The 12,500-nt window shown below is 38.7% G+C and overlaps 1 protein-coding gene across 1 annotated transcript in view; it reads right to left on the reverse strand.

Moving 5' to 3' along the window:
- Positions 1-12,500, reverse strand: part of ap3b2 (adaptor related protein complex 3 subunit beta 2) — a gene marked incomplete at both ends in the record, with an annotated part of 56,987 nt that overhangs the window by 28,628 nt on the left and 15,859 nt on the right. The window contains 2 exons of the mRNA XM_080545398.1: positions 3,742-3,816; positions 7,484-7,581. Of these exons, the coding sequence (XP_080401524.1) occupies positions 3,742-3,816; positions 7,484-7,581 (173 nt within the window). The remainder of the gene's footprint in view (positions 1-3,741; positions 3,817-7,483; positions 7,582-12,500) is intronic.

Genomic DNA, 12,500 nt, shown 5'->3' on the forward strand with positions numbered 1-12,500 from the left:
TATAACAGACTAGAATAGAGGTGAATAAAGAACTAAACTGGTTATAACAGACTAGAATAGAGGTGAATAAAGAACTAAACTGGTTATGACAGACTAGAATAGAGGTGAATAAAGAACTAAACTGGTTATAACAGACTAGAATAGAGGTGAATAAAGAACTAAACTGGTTATAACAGACTAGAATAGAGGTGAATAAAGAACTAAACTGGTTATAACAGACTAGAATAGAGGTGAATAAAGAACTAAACTGGTTATGACAGACTAGAATAGAGGTGAATAAAGAACTAAACTGGTTATAAGAGACTAGAATAGAGGTGAATAAAGAACTAAACTGGTTATAACAGACTAGAATAGAGGTGAATAAAGAACTAAACTGGTTATGACAGACTAGAATAGAGGTGAATAAAGAACTAAACTGGTTATGACAGACTAGAATAGAGGTGAATAAAGAACTAAACTGGTTATGACAGACTAGAATAGAGGTGAATAAAGAACTAAACTGGTTATGACAGACTAGAATAGAGGTGAATAAAAAACTAAACTGGTTATAACAGACTAGAATAGAGGTGAATAAAGAACTAAACTGGTTATGACAGACTAGAATAGAGGTGAATAAAAAACTAAACTGGTTATGACAGACTAGAATAGAGGTGAATAAAGAACTAAACTGGTTATGACAGACTAGAATAGAGGTGAATAAAGAACTAAACTGGTTATGACAGACTAGAATAGAGGTGAATAAAGAACTAAACTGGTTATGACAGACTAGAATAGAGGTGAATAAAGAACTAAACTGGTTATGACAGACTAGAATAGAGGTGAATAAAGAACTAAACTGGTTATGACAGACTAGAATAGAGGTAAATAAAGAACTAAACTGGTTATGACAGACTAGAATAGAGGTGAATAAAGAACTAAACTGGTTATAACAGATTAGAATAGAGGTAAATAAAGAACTAAACTGGTTATGACAGACTAGAATAGAGGTGAATAAAGAACTAAACTGGTTATAACAGACTAGAATAGAGGTGAATAAAGAACTAAACTGGTTATGACAGACTAGAATAGAGGTGAATAAAGAACTAAACTGGTTATAACAGACTAGAATAGAGGTGAATAAAGAACTAAACTGGTTATAACAGACTAGAATAGAGGTGAATAACAAACTAAACTGGTTATGACAGACTAGAATAGAGGTGAATAAAGAACTAAACTGGTTATAACAGACTAGAATAGAGGTGAATAAAGAGCTAAACTGGTTATAACAGACTAGAATAGAGGTGAATAAAGAACTAAACTGGTTATGACAGACTAGAATAGAGGTGAATAAAGAACTAAACTGGTTATAACAGACTAGAATAGAGGTGAATAAAGAACTAAACTGGTTATAACAGACTAGAATAGAGGTGAATAAAGAACTAAACTGGTTATGACAGACTAGAATAGAGGTGAATAAAGAACTAAACTGGTTATAACAGACTAGAATAGAGGTGAATAAAGAACTAAACTGGTTATGACAGATTAGAATAGAGGTGAATAAAGAACTAAACTGGTTATGACAGACTAGAATAGAGGTGAATAAAGAACTAAACTGGTTATAACAGACATGAATAGAGGTGAATAAAGAACTAAACTGGTTATAACAGACTAGAATAGAGGTGAATAAAGAACTAAACTGGTTATAACAGACTAGAATAGAGGTGAATAAAGAACTAAACTGGTTATGACAGACTAGAATAGAGGTGAATAAAAAACTAAACTGGTTATGACAGACTAGAATAGAGGTGAATAAAGAACTAAACTGGTTATAACAGACTAGAATAGAGGTAAATAAAGAACTAAACTGGTTATAACAGACTAGAATAGAGGTGAATAAAGAACTAAACTGGTTATGACAGACTAGAATAGAGGTGAATAAAGAACTAAACTGGTTATGACAGACTAGAATAGAGGTGAATAAAGAACTAAACTGGTTATGACAGACTAGAATAGAGGTGAAGAAAGAACTAAACTGGTTATAACAGACTAGAATAGAGGTAAATAAAGAACTAAACTGGTTATGACAGACTAGAATAGAGGTGAAGAAAGAATTAAACTGGTTATAACAGATTAGAATAGAGGTGAATAAAGAACTAAACTGGTTATAACAGACTAGAATAGAGGTGAATAAAGAACTAAACTGGTTATGACAGACTAGAATAGAGGTGAATAAAGAACTAAACTGGTTATAACAGACTAGAAAAGAGGTGAATAAAGAACTAAACTGGTTATGACAGACTAGAATAGAGGTGAATAAAGAACTAAACTGGTTATAACAGACTAGAATAGAGGTGAATAAAGAACTAAACTGGTTATAAGAGACTAGAATAGAGGTAAATAAAGAACTAAACTGGTTATAACAGACTAGAATAGAGGTGAATAAAGAACTAAACTGGTTATGACAGACTAGAATAGAGGTGAATAAAGAACTAAACTGGTTATGACAGACTAGAATAGAGGTGAATAAAGAACTAAACTGGTTATAAGAGATTAGAATAGAGGTGAATAAAGAACTAAACTGGTTATAACAGACTAGAATAGAGTTGAATAAAAAACTAAACTGGTTATAACAGACTAGAATAGAGGTGAATAAAGAACTAAACTGGTTATGACAGACTAGAATAGAGGTGAATAAAGAACTAAACTGGTTATGACAGACTAGAATAGAGGTGAATAAAGAACTAAACTGGTTATGACAGACTAGAATAGAGGTGAATAAAGAACTAAACTGGTTATAACAGACTAGAATAGAGGTGAATAAAGAACTAAACTGGTTATAACAGACTAGAATAGAGGTAAATAAAGAACTAAACTGGTTATGACAGACTAGAATAGAGGTGAATAAAGAACTAAACTGGTTATAACAGACTAGAATAGAGGTAAATAAAGAACTAAACTGGTTATAACAGACTAGAATAGAGGTGAATAAAGAACTAAACTGGTTATGACAGACTAGAATAGAGGTGAAGAAAGAATTAAACTGGTTATAACAGACTAGAATAGAGGTGAATAAAGAACTAAACTGGTTATAACAGACTAGAATAGAGGTGAATAAAGAACTAAACTGGTTATAACAGACTAGAATAGAGGTGAATAAAGAACTAAACTGGTTATAACAGACTAGAATAGAGGTGAATAAAAAACTAAACTGTTTATGACAGACTAGAATAGAGGTGAATAAAGAACTAAACTGGTTATGACAGACTAGAATAGAGGTGAATAAAGAACTAAACTGGTTATAACAGACTAGAATAGAGGTGAATAAAGAACTAAACTGGTTATGACTGCGTTGGGGGATCTTCAATTGCCTCATACAGTTCAGAAATGTATAAATAAATACATACAGTATATCCATACATAAGAAATGTGTTTAGCTGTTGGTAGAGGCTACATTTACAGAGCCACTGCTTATAGTAGATTGCAGTCTGTTCTTCTTCATAGACTGCTTTCAAAGTAAGGAAACACATGATTTAAAGTGGACTATTCCTTCAACTACAACATTTACAGCAACATTTTGACCCAAAAAGGATCTTCGCCGAGTCATTTCCGTCATTCAAGTCGTTTGGAAAGAGAAACAGACAACGGTGGTTTCCTTTTGTTGGGTTATTGTTATTGTTTTCCCAGAATCTGTTTCAATAAAAATACTAAAAGGTGAATTCAGAAGGTGTGTGAGGGGACAGTTGGCCTCAGCCAAAAACTCACCTCGATGTTCTTGCTGACCACGTTCTTCACCACAGCTGGGAAGAGGTCTGAGGCGTTCTTCCCTCTGGCAATCATCTGGGGAGGACACATACATAAACATATACTATACATACGGTACATATTATACATATACATGCTTGCATACATACCGGACACAACGACAGCACTGTGGTTGTAACAACATCATGAACAACATAGGTAATCATGTTTCCTTTTTTTATCACTGCAACCTTAAACTTGAATGAGGGACTGGTTTGGTATTGTTGTTTTGTTTGTCTTGTGGACTATGTTTGTTGTGTGTGATACTACAGAGATAGACGAGGCTGAACAATGTCATTGTATTAATACATATGACAATAAACTTGAACGTGAACTTGGGACTATGGTAGAAAACAAATTGATTTGTCGGCTTCTGGACAACAACTGTATTGACAAAGCTGAAAATAGCTCATCCTATTCACACATCATGATGTTTGTTTGCAGATGTGAGAGTGAGAGTATTTACTCACAAACCGTATTATATATTTAGAAATAATTTTGCATCTATTGAAATAATGTTTACAAAAATCATTTTGAATCATCAATTTGAATTTGGCATTTTTTGTTTGATGAGCATGGTACACATTTGTGACTCCTTTTATTTACAAGGATATTGCCAGTGACCTACAGTATCTCCACATCGGCTACACCAGCAGCATGTCAACCAGACCCACTACATTCCACTTCCACCGCAAATGGAACCCGAGTCAGACTGGCCGTATTTCCCCCCGCCCCTCTCTCTCGCTCACACATTAATAATGCAGTGTCGGGTGCTCTGCTTCAATACTAGGAACCTGACACCGATAATGAATATTTAACACCTGACTGTGCATTCGCAGTCGTACAGCTGTCGTGTTTAATAAGGCTCTGGGTACCCGGCTACCTCGCCCCAGGAACAGAGAATACTGAACAATCAATGTTCAGTCTGAGTGCCTCAGGTGGGGTTCTTGTGAGGATTATGTCCTCTTCGATTGCCAACATGTTTTTTCCAATAACGTGAGGTTCAAACGTGATGTATTATGTAGAAGAGGAGACAGTTCTCCCTTTTCAATTATAACATCACTATCATGAATATTTTAAACTAACTTTATTCAAAATTGGTTTTGAATGGAGGGGGCGAAGTGTACTATTGACACACGCATTGATTGGGATGGTCCAGAGGACTCAGCTTAGACAGTTAAGACTTGTTGATCAATGCTGAAGCTTTGAATGATCAGTACCATTTAGCAACCACTGAGTAAGTAAGTAAGTAAGTAACGTTTATTTATATAGCACAAATTTACACAACGACAAACAGCCGCCCAAAGTGCTTAACAGATAAAAAGATTAAGAGAAAAACAAGATAAAAGAGATAAAATACAGATAAAATAGATAAAATACACTAAAAACAAGGTGCAATGGAAATAAAAGTGCAGAAAGTGCAGTGTCGGGAAGGCAGGCTCACCTCAGGTCAAAGGCCGGGGAGAAAAGATGTGTTTTGACTAGTTTTTTAAAAGCCTCAATGCTCTGGGCGGATCTGATGTGGTGGGGGAGACCATTCCAGAGCCCAGGGGCTGCTTTGGAAAAGGCTCTGTCCCCTCTTGTTTTTAGTTTGGTCCTAGGGACCTCCAGCAGCAGTTGGTCAGCTGACCTAAGGGCTCTGGATGGAGTGTGGTGGATGAGTAGACGTCCACCTTCCTCCAGGTAATAAAGTGTTATTTTTTTCCACATATGCTAACTTACATGACATCATTTAGATTTATTTTATAAAGCTAGCTCAATATAAACGCACCCCACCCCCCCACCCCTCCCCATATAGAAGATGAAAAATAACGACACCTCAATTGCCCAAATATCTGACCCAATACAGTATATAAAGCCGCTAAGAGTTCCCTCTTCTCCAGCTTCAGTAGGCTCGTAGCTTAGCTACTGTATAGTCCATGTGCAGACAGCAGGGGCGTGTGATTTAAGGATCTTGTTAGGGCAAGTGGATCGATCGGCTTCTGACTCACAACTCTGCCAGTCGCTGTAAACCATGTTCTGAATACTCTTTTCTAAGAGTATGAAGTTACAAAGGATGCAGACACATTGTGAGATTGGAATTTCAAGTTCAAGTGTTTCTGGCTCAAATGACCATCATCAAAACGTGAGGGGATGATCCTCGTGTACATCGCCTCACGTTTTGTCTTGACACCATTAAAGGCCCAATCTGGGATTTACTTGTCTGTTCAATGGTCATTTACTGTAAATTAATGATATACCTAGTGATTCTCGAAGAATATCTCTTGAAAATGTCCAGTGAGGTAACTACAAGTACTGCCTTACCTTATCATACAATGTTAGAAGAAAGAGACAACATTTTTAACCATACCATTTTTAACCATACAACCAACCTAAGCTAAGATCTGGTGTTTGAATGGTATTTAAATGTTAACCCAATACAAGTGTTATGACACACTGAATGAGATTTAACACACCATTACAGTGAAACAAAACACACAATGTGGTTCATAAATCTTAATTTTGAGTGTGTCAAAAGAGTGCTTTGAAAATACATTTAGTTTCTTCGGTGCAACATCCAAACACTAAAACACAGTCTGTATTGTTGTGTCATCCATGTAATTAAATACTCTAAGTGACCTGTCAATGATTACAATGAGCTATGAGAGAGAACACAAGTGCAGTGCCATAATCATCACAACAATCTGCAATGATGGGGCTTGAACACTGATCGATTTTTCGTTTCAGAAACAATGCCCAGAAATGATGTTATTAGTCAAATAGGGGCTTACCTTTCAATGCCCATGAGCATAAGCTTGTCTTGCTAAAGTGTGTAGGCCTAAAACTATGATTAATGCGGTGAGATATCAATCTAAATGACATCATAGGATTTGAAAACGATAGGCTAAATTTGCTATCGTTTCTAATAGCAGCACGCATGCGCATATCCTTGTAAACATACAAAATGTACAATACTGTAGAGGCACTAGGTTTTAGAAAGCACTCTCTCTGTTTGCAACAAAACAGCACGGTTCACTAAACACTATTCCTCATGTGATCTCTGAAAATAAAGAAGCCTTTTAAAACAAATCTGACATCTGACATTAAAATCAATGAGTTAACACTTGTGTTGAGGGGTAGCAAACCAGGCCAAAAAGCAGCCAGCCATGATAGTATTAGGGCTTGGTCGGGACATTTCTTTTTTTTCCCTACGAGCCTCAGTTCATGGGAGTCAAAAAGCAGAGGAGATTTTAAACATTCAGGGTAATCTGCTTAAACTTCTGGAAAAGGCTCAGCTCTGAACGGCTCGGAAAGGTTGTTGAGTCATGTTTCAGTTTTTGCTGGTGGGCAGAAGGTGACAGCAAATCATCTTAGGGAGGGAGTATTAGCCGTTCATCTCTTTTAGTTATTATGAGTGTGTGTGTGTGTGTGTGTGTGTGTGTGTGTTTGTGTGTGTGTGTGTGTGTGTGCGCGCGTGTGTGTGTGTGTGTGTGTGTGCGTGCGTGCATGCGTGTACTTATGTGTGTGAACGTGTGCGTGCGTGCGTGCGTGCGTGTACTTATGTGTGTGAACGTGCGTGTGTGTGTGTGTGTGTGTTTGTGTGTGCGTGCGTGCATGTGTGTACTTATGTGTGAACGTGTGTGTGTGTGTGTGTGTGTGTGTGTGTGTCTGTAAGGAGACATCTTGGGAGGGTGTGAAGGCTCCTGAGGACAGCCGTACTCACAGCAACAATCCTCTTCATGGCCTCCAGCTTCAGGGAGTCTTTGTTGCTGTCCAGCATCTCCTTCAAGTCATCGTGTCTGGGGGAAGAAGAGAGGGATCCTAATTATCAGTGTTCTCCAGACTTCATCAATCTCTGGGTCAGAGACATGTATGCATATAAATTCTACTCTCACATTATTGTGATAAAAAAGTCTCCTTTCCCCGGTCGGTTTATGTTTTGTGCCAGTTGCAATCAACATAGTACTATAGGTGGAGGATTGTCTGAACAAACTGCTGTATTAAAGACACTGGAGTGAATCGTTAGCCTCTATAATGGAAAGAACCTCCAGGCAATGTCCTATTCACGTTCAACTGGACACACAGAAAATTGGCCGACTGACCATCCCTCTAATTGCTACGGAGTTAGCTCTGACGATAACAGTCTGGGTATAGAAGTGTAGAATGAGTTGAGAAAAGAATCAATCCGACGAATCAACCATTATAAGTTGCCTGTAGTTAACACTAGAACAGCCACGAGTGAAGTTATATCTTTCACTCTATCAAATTTCAGGACCCTCCTTTCATGACTTTTCCTACATATGTGCGTTCTACCACCCAGTATCCTTACATTTTCAAAATCACATCAGGATAAGCTAGTATAAAGCTATTTTGCAGTTTTTCTGTGTAGGAAGCAGGCTAATTTACGAGCGGCCAACTAGTGGTCGTTGTGTGTAAATAGCAGCTTAGCATTGTAAAAATCAGGTGTAGTGCTGAGGCACAAACATGTACATTTCAAGCCTGCAAACTGCGACACTTTAAATAAATGTGAAATAACACTATTGTGCAATATGACAACCGTAGTCGTCTATCTGTACAGTATAGTATAGTGGATAGTGTACATAGCCTTTATTTATGTAAACCAGCTCCTTCCCTTCTTGTGATTTTTTTTTTAAAGTTTTTTTTTTCTCTTTCCTAACACCAGGGGAGCCACCCCTCCTAAATTTCGTTGTTTGGTACCTGTACTGTAGCAATGACAATAAAGACCATTCATTCATTCATTCATTCATTCATTCATTCATTCATTCATTCATTCATTCATTCATTCATAAAGAGGGGGGGCCCCCCGAGGCGGCTCTTTTAGTAGGTAAAAAGCATGGCTGTTCTACTGTTAAAAAGGAACTCTATGGTTATGTTGTGTAATCAGATCCTAGATCTGTGGAGTTGATGGCAGCCCTGGTTACAAATAGTATTTGAAATAATTGAATTGACCCGGGTCTGGTTGAGGGCAATACCTTGATGTTATCACTGCAGCTGAAGCAATGCTAACACAGCATGTGACAGCAGCTGGTGAAAGGGGGAACAAGTCAGCCACCAATCAAAATGTTCTGTCTTTTATTCCGAAACATACACAAAATGTATATATATTAATGTATATGTATGTACATGTAATATAATGTCAACATTGTTGAAAATCAATGACACACTCGCTAGTCAAGCCAAAATATTGCAATGCAATGGATTGGGTGAGTAATCCCCGCTACGCTACGCTAACTAGGTAGTAGTGGGGATGACTCACCATACTTCTGTATTGTTAGCACGGAGGATATATTTGACGATAGTCATCTAAGGAGTTATCAAAAAACATATTGGCTATCTCTTCTACCTCAATTGCTCATGAATCCAGCTGTGAAGGAACCCATCATAGACCTCATCGACTTTTATGGCCATGAGAAAGAGAGTCCCCTCTCCTTCGAGATTTAATGTGAAGATGTACAGTTATGCCTTTGAGAGTGACTGTCACACCTCGCGACACTCACATCAGTGAAGCCTTCTTTCTTTTCATTTTTTGAAATTGTCTACGGTACTCCTTTTCCACTCCTATTTGAAGTTTCTATCTAGTATCTCTCCATGATGATCTTACTGAAAACCATGAAACGTGTCTTTGGGTTGTTTTATGGGGCGGCTGTGGCGCAGGATGTAGAGTCGCCGCCTAATGATCACAAGGTTGGCAGATGAGCGGTTCGAGCCCCGGCTGGCCACATGTCGAAATGTCCTTGGGCAAGACACTGAACCCCAAAATCGCTCCAAGTGAGCGGGCCGGCACCTTGCATGGCAGCTTGCAGCCATTGGTGTGTGAATGTGTGTGCGAATGGGTGAATGAGAGGCCGTTGTAAAGCGATTTGGAGCAGCAAAAAAGGTGCTATATAAGTGCCATTTACCATTTTCACCTGTGGAAGACCTGTAAAATGTAAATGTTCACATGCTTAGCTTACACGTGAAGCTAGTGCAAACAGGAAATAGAAAGGAGCCACGTGAGCTGGCTTTGAACTGCTTGACAATGTCAGTTCTCTGCCCCATTGCCCTTGAGAGGTTTTATATCGTTGAGCTTTATTGTAGCTGGAAGGTTTATATTCAGCGTGAAGGACATGGCCCTTGCAACAAGGATGCATACAATTAGTACAATGTGTAGGGCAGTTTCAATTCAATCCCAACGGATCTTCATCAAGTCAAAGTGAAGTGCACATACAGTATAAACTACACCGTAATTACACACACTGTATAGGCAGTCCATACATTATACCATACTTGCGTTAGACCTGCGTTAGACATGCGTTAGACCTGCGTTAGACCCCTGAGACCCCTGAGAGAGGAAGGTTTGACTGGACTGAGACCTGTGTCCTACAATTTCAACTGTTGCTAGTGAATCACATTATGAACCACATTATGGCTGATGATGATTCATTTACTGGTAATATTGGTCAAAACATCCGATGAAATACTGTGACACAGACACACGCAAGCATGCACGCACACAGGCATGCATACACACACACACACACACACACACACACACACACACACACTCAGAGCTCCAGCTACTAACGCTCGGTTAGGGGTTATATTGCTCAAACATGCCCTGAGAGAAAATTCCTCAACCACAGCCCTATGCACTCCAGACCTCACAGAGATAAAAAACACCCGGTGTTACTATGGCAACAGCCATCAGCCGCTTTATGGAGCAGGCAGGTGATCAATGCCATTAGTGGGCAGCAGATCTGCTGGACTAGAGTAGTGTGGATCTGCCCCATGATGGAAAAGGACTCGTGTTGCTCTGCTAGAAGAATCAACCACATCCTTGTTCAGTCTAGAATCAACCACATCCTTGTTCAGTCTAGAATCAACCTCATCCTTGTTCAGTCTAGAAGAATCAACCACATCCTTGTTCAGTCTGGAAGAATCAACCTCATCCTTGTTCAGTCTAGAAGAATCAACCACATCCTTGTTCAGTCTGGAAGAATCAACCACATCCTTGTTCAGTCTAGAAGAATCAACCACATCCTTGTTCAGTCTGGAAGAATCAACCACATCCTTGTTCAGTCTAGAAGAATCAACCACATCCTTGTTCAGTCTAGAATCAACCACATCCTGGTTCAGTCTAGAATCAACCACATCCTTGTTCAGTCTGGGCTCTTGAATCTTGAATGCCTGCGTTTCATCTCTCCTCATTGCATCATCAGAAGTGCCTTTTTTTTACCTACTAAAAGAGCCGCTTTTTACAATGCTCAAGTGGCTATTTACACGACCACTAGTTTGACCGCTTGTAAATTAGTCTGCCTCCACAGAAAAACGGCAAAATATCTTTATACTAGCTTATCCTGATGTGATTTTGACAATGTAAGGATACTGGGTGGTAGAACGCACATATCTAGGAAAAGTCATGAAAGGAGGGTCCTGAAATTTGATCAAGTGCAAAGATATAACATTTTTCTTTACTCACAGGGGTGAAAATGACCCCTCATGGCTGTTCTAGTTGTCATTGTGCTCATGTACTGTATGTCTTTTTTTTCTGTCTTATTTTAAAATGACTACATTTAAATCTAATCTGTATTCCATCAGGCACATTTGCAAAGACACAAAGTGTTACGTTAAAGAGATAGTTCACCCAAATTACAAAATGTGTATGGACAAGGATAAACTTCAATCCACACTTTCGTTGTGTTTAATTGGGCACTGTCACTAACCAACAATAAAAAAAAACTAAAAACTAAAAAACAATGGAAGTCAGTTAAAGTCAACCTAAATTAGCATGTTTGACATTTCATTCCTAAAACATAGTTTTAAAGTCATTTAAGTCATTTAGTCTTTTCAGATAATTTCAGGGGCTATTTGGTGAGCAAAGGGCAAGGACCTCCTCTTAATAGCAGCCTCATATTCCACTGCTTGACGAAGGCTTTTTCCTCGGCCCAGGCAAGGATGATTTGTTCATCTGTCATCTATGCGAGACGCATTGGGGACAGACTCCCTGTCACATCCGTGGGCCTAATGTCACACTCAGGAGATCTGAGATGAAACCGTCTCTGGCCCCTGCTACGTAGACTGGAAATGGTCCCCCAGACCGTAGCAATTTCGCTAGTACACCAAAAGATCGCGACATGGAATTGTAATATATAATTGCCATGGTAACTATTCATGGTTATTCATGGTAACTGTTGTTGCATGTGTAGAACACAGGGAGAAGCTACACATTCAGGGGCCACCACCAAAGCAACTAAGCATCATTTGACTATTTGAATATGTTAGTTACTAAAAACGGGTTTGGAAAATGATGTGATCTGATATGTGAACAGCGTTCCAAGCCATGCAACAATCACACAGCTGAGAAACGGGTGGCAGGCGGGTTAAGGGTTAACATACAGTATAAGTAGATGCGCCAACCCAATGGTTTTTCAAAACAAAACACATGATGTTACCCCTGGTTCCCACAAAACAATATCTCCAAACACAAATACATGTCTAACACGCCAACACTGTAATTACACTAGCCTGATGGATGTTGTACTAGCTAACAAGCGATTGCTTGGCTGCACATTGTCATTGTCATTGGCAGTCATTTTCTAGTTAAACTTCTCAAAGCAATCTCAAAGCGCATACAGCAGAGTGCTTTAAACAACAGAACACAAACAGGCTAACAGCACCCTAGAAACCAAGGCTACTGTCTAAAGAGGTGCATTCTTAAGCCTAATTGGAGGAATATCTCA

Source organism: Nansenia antarctica (assembly GCF_963989245.1).
Source record: "Nansenia antarctica genome assembly, chromosome: 14".
NCBI lineage: Eukaryota > Metazoa > Chordata > Actinopteri > Argentiniformes > Microstomatidae > Nansenia > Nansenia antarctica.